At 56.6% G+C, this 12,338-nt stretch overlaps 1 protein-coding gene across 2 annotated transcripts; it reads left to right on the forward strand.

Annotated features, from left to right (window-relative positions):
* Positions 1-649: 649 nt before the first annotated feature.
* EMX2 (empty spiracles homeobox 2) lies at positions 650-6,758 on the forward strand. Of its 2 annotated transcripts, XM_004579783.2 has the most exons (3): positions 650-2,207; positions 4,096-4,280; positions 6,049-6,758. In XM_004579783.2, exons 1-3 carry the CDS (start codon positions 1,805-1,807, stop codon positions 6,214-6,216), a joined length of 756 nt encoding a protein of 251 aa, XP_004579840.1. In that variant the 5' UTR covers positions 650-1,804; the 3' UTR covers positions 6,217-6,758. The 2 variants fall into 2 exon arrangements, with proteins under 2 accessions (XP_004579840.1, XP_004579841.1); XM_004579784.2 differs by lacking the exon at positions 4,096-4,280 and having other exon boundaries at positions 6,049-6,152.
* Positions 6,759-12,338: the final 5,580 nt, after the last annotated feature.

Here is a 12,338-nt window from a genome sequence, read left to right on the forward strand (position 1 = left end):
ACCAATAAACAGAGAGCAGCGCCAGGAGCCTGGGGGATGTGATCATAATTATGCCGCCCAGCGAGCCAATGGGGACGGCGAACTCGGTCCTAAAATCATCCCCAAACCGGTGGCGAGTTCGAAAACGCGGACACGGCATAGCACGGGAGACGCAATCCGCAGTCCCCAGTAAGGAGCCCTAAGTTTGCGCTGCAACCCAACCCCGACAACAGATGGCAGAGTCCTAACAGAAATAATAATAACAACAATACCAAGAGATTCGCGCGGGCGACCGCAATAACAGTACTAACAGTCAAAATACGACTACATCAGCCCTAGCCCTCACCTGGGGACCGCTCCACCCTGGCCCCGGAGAACCCCAGAAGGAACTGTTTCGGGACAGGCGGTGCGCACCTCCGACCCGAGAGTTGGTCCGGAGGGCGCGGGTCGCACACCTACCGTCCAGCCTAGTTGCCGACTCGGTCCCTAACTTGCAAACGAGCTGGACCTTGGACTCCGGGCCCTTCAGGCTGCGCCTGGTTGGACGGGTGGGAGGACACCCTCCCTTTCGCTTAGGAAGCCCCCGGGAGCTCGGTTGGGATGGTGATTGGTGTCCCAGAACGGCGCCTTCAGCCCTCGCGGGGAGCCAGTCCCCACCCACTTACCCTCGCGATGCTCCGGGCGATCCCAGATCCCCGGCTCCGGGTGGCGCGGGGCAGTAGCAGCCAAGCGCTGGGCGCGAGGATTCCTCCCGTTGGTCTGTCCGTCTATCCTACCAGCGCGGGCGCAGTTGGCTCGGGATCCAGGAGGCGGCAGTTGGGGCGGCGCCGGCCCGGGACTCGGCAGGGACCCTGGTTCCCTGGAGGGAGTGGAGGTGGAGGTGGTAGAGGTGGTGGCGGCAGTGGTGGTGGAGGAGGAAGAGGAGGAGGAGAAGGAGGAGGAAGGGGAGGAGGAGAAGCTTGAAGAGGAGGTGGAGAAAGAGGAGAAAGAGGAAGAGGAGGAGGAAGAGTAGAGGAAATCAGAGGAAGAGGAGGAGGCGAAAGAGGAGAGGCCGCAGCTGGCGCCGCGGGAACGAGTGAGCTGGGAGCGCGGGACTAGGGCGCGGAGAGGTCGGGAGGGAGGCTGGAGGCTCGGCCCGGGCGGCGGCGCCGACTCCGTTCCACTCTGGGCCCGGATCCAGGCCTCCGGGTTCCCAGGCGCTCGCCTCCCTCTGACGCACTTTAAAGAGTCTCCCCCCTTCCACCTCGGGGCGAGTAATAGCGACCAATCATCAAGCCATTTACCAGGCTTCGGAGGAAGCTGTTTATGTGATCCCCGCACTAATTAGGCTCATGAACTAACAAATCGTTTGCACAACTTGTGAAGAAGCGAACACTTCCATGGATTGTCCTTGGATTTAGGGCGCCCTGCCCGCCTTTTGCAGAGCACAGAAAACTTTTTTTTCCTCTTGCCTCCCCCAAGAAACTTTACCCCCCCTTCTCTGCCTCTAACTCCGATCCCCCACGCCATCTCGCCAAAAAAAAAAAAAAAAAAAAACCCACCCCAATCCACGCCTGCAAATTCTTCTGGAAGGATTTTTCCCCCCTCTCTCCAGGTTGGGCGCGTTTGGTGCAAGATTCTCGGGCTCCTCGGCGTTGCCTCTCCCTCCCCTCCCCCTCCTTTCCTTTTTCCTTTCCTTTCTTTCTTCCTTTCCTCCCCCCACCCCACCCCCAAACAAACGAGTCCCCAATTCTCGCCGGTCCTCGCCGCGGGCAGCGGGCGGCGGAGGCAGCGCGCCGCGGTCGCCGGGAGCTGGAAGCCCGGGGCGCCGGCTCCTCGGCGCAGCATGTTCCAGCCGGCGCCCAAGCGCTGCTTCACCATCGAATCGCTGGTGGCCAAGGACAGTCCCCTGCCCGCCTCGCGATCGGAGGACCCCATTCGTCCCGCGGCGCTCAGCTACGCCAACTCCAGCCCCATAAATCCGTTCCTCAACGGCTTCCACTCGGCCGCCGCCGCCGCCGGCAGGGGCGTCTACTCCAACCCGGACTTGGTGTTCGCCGAAGCGGTCTCGCACCCACCCAACCCCGCCGTGCCGGTGCACCCGGTGCCACCGCCGCACGCCCTGGCCGCCCACCCCCTGCCCTCCTCGCACTCGCCACACCCCCTGTTCGCCTCGCAGCAGCGGGACCCGTCCACCTTCTACCCCTGGCTCATCCACCGCTACCGATATCTGGGTCACCGCTTCCAAGGTACGTGCCACGTCGCGGGGACTTGCAGCGCGCGGCACCCGCCGCATCCTTTTCGGTCCCCAGCCTGTTGGAGGTGGGCACTGGGCGAGGCCTGAGCCGAGGCTGCTCGCTTCGGAAATTGGGCGGCGTGGGACCGCTGGTGTAGGCTGGCTTCCCACCCTCCGAGGCTGCGGCCGATTTGCAGTGCAATCTTGCCCGCCGTGGGGCCCCTCGGAAGGGGCGCTGCCAGAGAAGTTTGCGGCAGTGCGCTCGGGTCCGGACCGGTCGAGATAGTCGGGCCCTGCGCGTCCACCGCTTGGAAGCCGAGAGCCCGTGGGGTCCTCTCGGCGATTCACCCGCACGTCCCGGCTCCGAGGGGTGCGCGGGGAGGTCACAGCCACCAGGCTCGCCTTGGACTGGGATCTTCCCTGGGCGCTCCCTTCAGCCCAGACCTGCGACTTTCCGGTTTGGCACAGTCTCGTGCCCCCGGAGCGAAGCACCGAATTTTTTTCTTCCTCTTCATTTTGGAGACCAGAGGAGGCGCGTGGGGAAAGCCTGCTGGGCCTGGCTCCCTCGCTGAGATCCGCTGCTTTGGGAGGGGGGCACCGAGCGGCCGCAACGAGAAAGCGGTTTTGGTTTTTGGGTATTTATTTTAAGAGAAACGGACCCGATCGGAGATAGTCTGGGAGGGAGGAAAAAGACCTGTGTGTTTGCGTGTTTTCTTTTTTTGTTTGTTTGTTTTTAAAGACAAAATTGGTTTTCTCTGGGTTAGGGGGATGGGGAAAAAGTTACAACTGAGCGACAAAAGGGGGCGGGTAACTAGTTTCGGGTTCGGAATGGGTAAAAGTCCTTTCTAGGTCGGTCAGCAAGGGTCAATATTGGGCAGGTTGTCCCTCCATTAACCCTTGCGTTGCTGCCAGACCGAGTGGGGAGATGTCACCCCTGTCCCATAATTAAGACCCCCCCACACACAAAGCCCCACACCAAAAACTCCCCCGTTCCCTTACTCCCAGTCGGGATTTGCCTCCATCGCCACCTGGGCTGTCAGCTTGTTGTTCTTTGTTTGGGCTTACAGTGGCTCGCTTTCCTACCCAAAGGAGCGAACCTGAAACTCCTGCCTTTGCTGGAAAAGTTTGGGGCTCCCCTTCCTCATTCTGTGACAGCCGAGGGTTCCGTCCCTGCTCAGAGGCCTCCTTGGTCGGCAGCTTCCAGGGCCGCAGAAGATCGCAGACCCCCGGGTTTCGATGTCTTCGCTCGCATCCTTTGAGTTCTCTGGAGCCGGGTCCTCTCCAGGACGAGGACGCAGCGGCAAACTGCACAGCCGCCAAAGGCGTTTTCGTCCAGGTCGGACTGCAACGACCCGCCCGGCTCTGGGACTGTCTGAGGGATGCGATGGTATGGGATAGCTCTGGAGACAATTTTTCATCGAGTCCACCAACTCAGCGCAGCGTGTCCCGCTGCCTCCCCACCTGTGGCCAGGGTTCCTCGGGGAAGCTACCCAGAAGACAAGAGCGGTTTTTTGTGTGTGTGTGGGGGGGGGGGTACTGGGTATTTGTCCCCCAGCCTGGCTCGGACCCTCCCTCTTCATCCCTGGGCCCCGGATGGGGAAGGTGGCCAGGTCTGCGGTGCCGGGACGGCTTCCCTACCCGCCGAGGTGAGGAGCTTGGGAACTGGCCCTGCCGGTGCAGCGGCTAGCTGGGTGTCTCCAGGTGCCGCCGTGGCGGTTCCAGCCTAGGGGCTGAGGCCGCGACCCCTTCACCAGCCTCGGGAGGGCCACTGGCCCCTGCCAGTCGCATGGGGCGGGCAATGCCGAAGTGCAGAGAGCTGAGCCGTGGCAGCCCGTCTCCGGAGAAGCGCGCTCTGGCCAGAGACCCTCCCCCCAACAGGACTTCTGCTGTCCCCTCTGCAGGGAACGACACTAGCCCTGAAAGCTTCCTCTTGCACAACGCGCTAGCCCGAAAGCCGAAGAGGATCCGAACCGCCTTCTCCCCATCCCAGCTTCTAAGGCTGGAACACGCCTTCGAGAAGAATCACTACGTGGTGGGCGCCGAAAGGAAGCAGCTGGCGCACAGCCTCAGCCTCACGGAAACTCAGGTGGGTGCGGTCCAGATGCCACGGCCCGAGCAGGCGGAAGCCCCCTGCTCCAAAGCTCCTGGCCAGTGCAGCTGGCCCTCAGCGTCCGAACAAGCACGCAGCCCTAGGAGGGCCTTCGACAAAGGGCCGGGTAGCTGGATCCGCGCCCGCCCTCTGGTTTTCTAAGTTTGGAGGTCTTTGAGGTTAGTGCCAGGGCCATGCCATGTCGCCCAAGTTGTGCAGGAAGCCCCGACTCGCTTCATCAGCTCGCCGGGTTGGCCTGGTAGCGCCTGGCCTAGAACTTCTGCACTTCGAATGCAAAGGACCTTGTGGTGAGAGGCATGGGGTCCGGAAGGCAGAGAGCATACCAGGGCAGCCCAGCGTTGGCGGCCGAGGCAGAGCGAGCAGTCAGCTAAGGGCCAGTTCTGAGCGCCTGGAGGCCCTTAAGGGAATTGGAGAATCTGACGACGTGAAGGCCAGGCATCCGCGGTGAAGCTGAAATCCGAGAAATAAAACTGAAAGGCTGCAGAAAGGGCCTGCTGAGGGGAGGGGAGCAGCTTCCCGTGCAGCAGGTCCCCAGCGGGCCGGCCTGGGCTGGAACCCGGGGCGGGAAGGAGGCGCAGGGTACAGTAGACGCTACTGTACGCGGAGCTGCTGGCGGGGTCAGAGTTCCCAGAAAACAGTAACGTCTTAGGGCAGATTAAGTTGTAGTTCCCCCCCCTCCACACCCACCCCGGGAAGCGCAAAATGTCCAGCCTTTTAAGATGTCCCCGTTTTCCCTCCCGCCCCGACAGGACCGATCTGGGCCTGAGTTTGCTCGGGACCCACGGCAGGCACGGTGGGGTTGGTGTCTCCTGGAGCCGCCATGGTGTGGTGGCGGTGGTCTTTGTCCCCCTCGCTGCCCAAGCTGCCCCGGAGCTTTTGTGTGCATGTCAAGCCCTGAGCAAGCCGACGCGCGCCTTGGGCAAGCGCCGGGGAGAAATGAACCATCCTCCTCCTCAATTAGCAAACTCAAAGCAAATTAAGCTCAGCCTTGTCCTCGCTCGGCTTTTGCAAAGAGCACTTTCAGGGGATTGGGGTCTGCCGGAACTTTTAAAGGAGCGAGTAGAGTGAACTGGATCTCAGGGGCCGAAAAATGAAGGGGAGATGGGGGTGTGTATTGGGGCGTCAGTTTGGGAAATGCACCCAGTTCTGTCCCCCTCACCCACCCTGGGACCCATCCTCTACGTAGTGATCGCTGATTGGAGACCCACAGTCCATCTGCAAGGGTCCAGCGAACACCTATCTCACTGTGCCCAGACCAGATACCCCAGCTTAAGCAGACCCTGCATCTCCACTCGGGCCAGCCTGGGAGAGGAGGTGCTGTCTTTAGGCAATGCTACCCAGATGTCCGGAAAATGGAAAGCACGTTGGGCCAGGTGGGAAGCAGCAGCAGCCGGCTAGAGGTCTGCCTGGCATCTCTTGCTGGGATGGTTAGGAATGGTTTTCTCTTTATTTCTCCTTAACTTGTTGCTCTAGTAGGGGGTTCCCCTAGTATTGCCAGACTGTCGCTTCTCAGCAGGATATGTGCGTCATGGACAGGCCTTTCCAAAAACTGATGCTGGGCCCTAGAACCCTGGAAATCCTAGGTGAGACTCCCCAAAGGGGCCCAGAAGGAAAGGCAGCTCCTCCCCCTACCCAGAAGTGGCCTTTAGGCTGTGCAGTCAGGACAAGGGGCCAAGGCCGGGGGGCCAGGGCAGGGTCCTTGGGAAGAACCTCACAGCAAGGTCTGCCCGTGCTCTGTTTGCAGGTCAAAGTATGGTTTCAGAATCGGAGGACGAAGTTCAAAAGGCAGAAACTGGAGGAAGAAGGCTCAGATTCTCAGCAAAAGAAAAAAGGGACACACCACATTAACCGGTGGAGGATCGCCACCAAGCAGGCGAGTCCGGAGGAAATAGACGTGACCTCGGACGATTGAAAACCCAAACCAAACCCCACGGAAATGGACGAGAGGGAATGGAGGGGAAGAACGAAAACCCTACAAGACAAAACAAAACAAAACAAAAAACAAACCACACACACATTCATCGGGAAAGGGAGAGGGGCTGGACAAGCACCCAGGCACTTCGCAGACTCCGGACCTGGAGGTCGTGGGTCCCTAATCCTCCACGAAGCTGTGCAGAGATGGCAGAGGATGGAGTGTCCTTCATCAACGTGCGACCCTCGTCTAAAGAGGCAGCTGAGTGAGTGAGTGAGTGAGAGAGACAGACAGAGAGACAGGGGTGGGTAGGGGGGTGGAAGAGAGAGAAAGAGAGAGATCTGAATGTGGCAAAGCTGAATGCTCTGACTCGGGGTAGCTGTCAGTCAAATGCCAAACCAGTGAGACAAGATGATTGGCAGGTATTCCGTTTATTGCAGTCCACTTAAAAAAATGACGATAGTAATGGTAAAAGCAAACAAACAACCCAGCCAGGCACAGGACTTTTTGTTTTGCACTTGGCAGTGTTGTCTCCCCAATTTTTTTTTTGATAAAAATTAGTAATAACAAGCAAAATTCCATAGCTGGCCCCATCCTACACCTGTTTCAAAAACTTGAATTGCATGTAGCAGTTGTTGGGCGAATGGTGTCTAAAGACAAAATGAATTGTAATTTTGTTTCCTTTTAAAGACAGGTTCTGTGTGCTTCTTATTTTGGTTTTCTTCCTGAGAAATGTGCAGTCTGTAAACACTTTTTGATACCTTCTGATGTCCAAGTGATTGTGCAAGCTAAATGAAGTAGGCTCAGCGATAGTGGTCCTCTTCCAGAGAGAGAGGGGGAGCAGGTCAGGGGGTTAGGGTGGCAGGGGAGGGTGCCGTGGGAGTCAGGACTTGTGCCGGAATAAACAAACTCTAAATTCTGTTTCTTGGACATTCCCTTTCCTAACATCCTGAGGCTAAAAACCCCCGAAGTAAACTCCTTTTAGTGGTTGGAGAAATTGGCAGAGTTCAACCATTCACCGTCGTGGCCATTCCAAATTGTATTGCAAAAACCGAAGGACTGTAGGTAGAGGCGGTGATGTTTGCGCCAAGGATGGCGACAAGTTTTCAAGCACTGAGTTTCTATTCTGAGATCATAGACTTACTAAAGAGAGTGACAAATGCTTCCTTAATGTCTTCTATACCAGAATGTAAATATTTTTGTGTTTTGTGTTAATTTGTTAGAATTCTAACACACTATATACTTCCAAGAAGTATGTCAATGTCAATATTTTGTCAATAAAGATTTATCAATATGCCCTCAGAGTAGTTGTATTGGGAAACTGAGATGGATTTTTTTTTAAAGAGTATTCTATCATTTGGATATGATTCTTCCCAGACTAAGCTTAAGAAACCCTACCCCCTACCCACCCCAAAAATGACCAGACTGGATTCTTGGGTGTTTTAAGAGAGAGGAGGGTGGAGAAGGAAGAGAGTCAGGACAAGTCCTTTATAAAACAGAAGGAAGGAAAGTTTTGGTTTTGTAGCCAGACCTTTGCCCACGGTTTGCCCTTTGTAGGCGTTTCCTTTGAACTTTAGGTTTAAAATGCTTATTTGTCTCTTAACCTCTGTTGTTGTTTTCTTTCCATCTGGAACTATGGTTATGTCTTGAGGGATATTTCTTGCCCCCTCCCTGCCCCAATTGAGGAAAATAGTAGAATCAGAATCCTGGGACCTTCTAAACTTAGTGGTTGACTTCAAACCTCAAAATACAACTCACCCCTCTTCTCTCTGCCCCCTTCCTAATTTCTCTTTCTCTCTCTCTCTCTCTCTCTCTCTCTCTCTCTCTCTCTCCTCCATCTTCTGTAGGTGATGGGATGAATCCCAGTGCCCAGCAGCCTTATAAGGCAAGCTTTCTGAGAAACCTTCAAGTCTGAATTTCAATGTTAAAGAAAAAGTTGTAACCGGTCCTGGAGGCAACTTTGCTTTCTTCCCTCCTCCTTCCCCCTCTTGGGGGTATGAGGTTGTTTTTGCATGCTTCATTTGCTTCTTATCCTGATAGGCTGCATTAATCAGTTTTATTTCCATTGATAGAGAAACCTCGTCTGTTCGGTCCAGCTACAAAGCGTCCTGCAAGCTTTTGTGAAAGTGCAAATCAGTTTAAGCAATTATCATAGCAGGAATATGAAGGGGAAAGAGGAGGCCTTGCCCAGTGGTCTCCTTTAATCTCTTAATCCACAGATCCAGGGGGGCTGCCTGGACATAATTTAGGACAATCTCCCCACCCTTTACACTGTGATAAGGCCACGTTACAATGCAGGGCAAAAATACAAGCTTTGTTAGCATCCTGCCTTGAAAAGTTAAGATTAGACATTCTGTGCACGTGTGGGGACTATAGGGCACTATGGAAATTTTTTTCTTTCTTGTTTTCCTGCCCTCCTCTAATGTAGAATTCATTCTCTGTCTCTCTCCCTCTCCTCCCCCATTGCCGCCTCTCTGCCCCTCTTCCTTCCAGTCTCTGTCCCTCTGCAGACCCTACCAACTCCCAGTGCATTTTCATGCACTGGGAGGTGTGTGTTTTGTGGGGGGTGTTTTGTGGGGGGTGTGTGTTTTGTGGGGGGACGCTCTGCTGCAGGAGCGTGTCAGGGCAAGAGTGGCTGGCCCTTGAGGAGACCCAAGTCTGCCTCCCACAGCGACAGGTGCCTGTGCCAGGTGCCCCCAACCTTCAGCCGCCTCAGCAGCAGCGCAAGCCCCAGTGGCTGCTGGCTGCCGTGTAGTCCCTGCTCGCACAGTTCTTTCCTCTGCTTACCCAAGTCTGCCTACACAAGTCCACGTCACCTTTCTTTCCATCGTCTTCCACAGCCCCAAATGCTTGCACTTGGAAACCTGTCCCAATACGATTTGGATTGGCTTTTCCAGGGGAAAAATGATCTTGAAATAAGCCTAATTTCTGTAGGAACCATATATATTTTTAAACTTCCCCTTCAAACACAAGAAAAGAGGGGGAGGTGATGAGGAATGTTGGGGGGGAGTAAACGTCCTATGTAGTGTAACAGCAATAAAATCATCAGAGAATACTATCAGCTTTGAGGAAAAAAAAAAACTAAAAGCTTTATTACAAACCAAGCTTTGAAAATCGGGGGGATTAGGCGGCTGAAAGGGTCCCACAATGGTAAGAAGAAAAGGTTTCATGCTAATGAGGTTAATGCCCTTTGTATCTCAGGCCTCCACATCTTCATTACGCGCTATCTCGGGCTGCACCGCGGCTCAGAGCGCTGCAATCCACTCCAACGCCCCCCTTCCCGGCCCAAAGAAGGATTTGATACCAGCTCTGTTCAAACTAGATAATTATATCTTTTCAAGTCGGAATTAAGATAAAGAAAGTGAAGCAGAGGCGGCTCGCCTTGATCCACTGCAAACAAATTTGGCGCACTTTCGAGTCCTTCCCCCGCCTCAAAAAGGCCGGACGGTCAGCTTATTAGCCGCTCGTTTGCTTTATTAATTCATCTATTTAAAGTGGCAGGATTAGAGCGTCTAATGTGCACGCGGGCTGCCATGGCGCCGAGGAATATAAATATTTGCGAGATGCCATCCCACGATGACTATCTGGGTGTGGGGCGCGCGGGGCACGGTGCGCGGGACGCGTGTGCCCCGCGGCTTCGTCCCTCGGCGCGCGCGTTTGCTGGGCTGGAGTGCTCCAGGCAGGGCTTTGTGGGAGCCGCGTGCCCCCTCGCGTCACATGGCTGTCAAGCCTGGGTGCCCCTGGCAGTGGGGACATACCGGTCAGACTTCGTCCCTCTCAGCACACGACGCACTGAACGCTGTGCGTCCTGCCGGTGACCCGGGATAGGGCTGCAGATTTAGAGTTTGATCCGCCTTGAGGCACCACTTCCGTGCTTTCTCTGTGTTTACCCCTCCCTCCCCGCACACCCCCATTCCAGGCAAAGTCAGCGCCCTGGAAAGGAGAGTTTGCGTTGCTCAGAGCTGGTTTAAGGGGTAACGATGCATAGGAGCGCCGTGGTTACCGCTCCCCTCCCGGGCACGCAAGGATTCCTGGTGCGTTTCTCCACCGGGAACCTGCGCCTTCACCAAGGCGCCGGAAACTCAGGCGGTGCGAGCAGCCAGGCTCTCCCGACAGCTGCTCCCTCCTGCCCCTGCCTCTGGGTATCGGGTGCTGTCACTTTCCTCCGGGCTGCCTAGCCGAGCCAGAGCGGGCGCGTTGGCTGCGCTGGGGAACCTGCCGGGCCACTTTTGTGCGAGGGGCGGATTGTCGCAGTCGGAGAGAGGCGCGCCAAGCAGGCCTGGCAGAAAGGGAGCTCGGGCCTGCGCGCGGCTTTGAAACGCCGGCTCCAGCCGTTCTCCGCCTCAAGTCGCAGCAAACAAAGTGACGGATCTGCAAGCCGGTTGGGGAGGGACTCTGGTGGTTCGAAGGCCGGGTCCCGGGGGGCCGCCTCTTTTTGGCAAGGGTGGAGGTGGGTGGGGGGATGGGCCAGGCTACCCGCGAGTGGGCAGCTAGCTGCAAGTTGGTGTCGGGTGCGGGTCTGCGAGTATGTGTGTGAACTGGGGTGAGCGCAACGGTTCTTGGTAGTTGCTTGTGTGCATTGAGACGTCACAGTGGTTCTCAGTCAGGATTTCGGGACTGTGTGTTTGTTCCGAAGCTGAAGCGATCGCTGTGCCTTGCATAAACTGCGCAGGTTAGGCTGTCCTCTCGCTCTTCTAGGGCACCGTGACTGTTTTTGCGTTAAGGGCAAGAACTTTCAGTTGCGAGGCTGTGCAGGAGTGCCCAGGAGGGTGTGGAAATGTGGCCCAGGAAGTACTTGTGTGTGCTAGGCTGTGTCCGCAAGCTCAGCCTGAGTTACCCGTCTCAGAGGATGGGGGTGGCCGCTGTTACGTGGCTTGTGAGGGGGCACTAATGTGTGAGCGGTTCCTGTGATGTGCGTCTGGGCCCACACTGCGGTGGCATGCGTGTGGTTTGGGATCAGGGCGCACCTGTGTCTAGCGAGGACGCTGGCGTTGGTGAGGTGTCCCGCGAGCGCAACTCCAGCCGCGGAGTTGGACAAACGGCAGCGGGTTTTTCTTTTCGTTGCCTTTTGAAATTGAGCGTTTTCCTGGGCAGGCCTTTTAGGCTCCAGTATTTAACTTGATTTATTTGGGGGCTGCCTCGGAGTAGCCACGGGCCTAACAACGCTGAGCCAACGGGCCCGGATGTCTAGTCGTAGTCTCTCGCCCAGCTCCGGACCCTCAATCAGCCCCGTAGCGAGAGGTGGAGTGGGAAGCGGGAGTTTTGAGAACCCTGTGACCCTAGTCATGACCCTGCGCTGGGAGACTGCTTCTCTTGGTGCGACCCCGAGCGACAGGAAACCCGAGGCGCTGCCACGCTCGAAAGCGAAAGGTCCATTCATCAGTCTCACCCCGGCATCTAATTGGCCTTTTGTTCCTCGGTGGCTGTTGCCCGGCGGGGGTGCTTGGGAAAGCCCCAGGGCTGCAAGTAAGGGCGCCCTGGGCTAGGGTCGCGGTAGGGCAAAGGCGCGTCGCGCTCCTCCAAGGGGGCGCCAGAGGGCGGCGGAGATCCCAGCCACGTGCAAAGATTGCCCGGAGGCTGTTCTTCAGGGGTGGGGCCCTGCCCTCCGGGTTGCCAGAGGTGCCCTGCCTCCCTACTCCCACCTCCACCTGCAGACGTCTCCAGCACGCCTCTGCGCCCTCGGGATTTCACACTCGCCTTCCTGCACTTTCCTAAATTTCCATTCCAGGCACCGATCTTGAGGCTATGGCTGAGCTCACATCCTGCGGTTCTTGGGGCTTTGAGTTCATTCACCCTGGCTCCCTCTTCCTGAGAGAGGTTGGCTTTTTCTCCCTAGGTATCAACTGCGCACTGAGAGCCAGCGCCACGCTTAACTGGGTGGGAGGATTGAGTTTCTCTCTCTTTCTCTCTCTCTCTCTCTCTCTCTCTCTCTCTCTCTCTCTCTCTCTCTCTCCAGCAGGAAGGAAGTTGGGAGTTGCCCACCCTTCAGGGATCAGAGGAGAGGAAGGCCACGTCTCCACCACAGTAAATTTCACCTGCTTCCTCCTAGTCAGACCTCACCTTCCATCCTATCTCCCACCCAGATCTTCAGGTTAAGCCTCACCGCCCCTTCTCCACCCCCA

This window comes from Ochotona princeps, chromosome 13 (genome assembly GCF_030435755.1).
Source record: "Ochotona princeps isolate mOchPri1 chromosome 13, mOchPri1.hap1, whole genome shotgun sequence".
In the NCBI taxonomy this organism is placed as follows: domain Eukaryota; kingdom Metazoa; phylum Chordata; class Mammalia; order Lagomorpha; family Ochotonidae; genus Ochotona; species Ochotona princeps.

Coding starts and splice junctions, on each gene's coding strand:
- EMX2 (XM_004579783.2), top strand. CDS start 1,805: ATGTTCCAGCCGGCGCCCAAGCGCTGCTTCACCATCGAATCGCTGGTG. Junction 2,208..4,095: donor TCTGGGTCACCGCTTCCAAG/GTACGTGCCACG, acceptor TCCCCTCTGCAG/GGAACGACACTAGCCCTGAA. Junction 4,281..6,048: donor TCAGCCTCACGGAAACTCAG/GTGGGTGCGGTC, acceptor CTCTGTTTGCAG/GTCAAAGTATGGTTTCAGAA.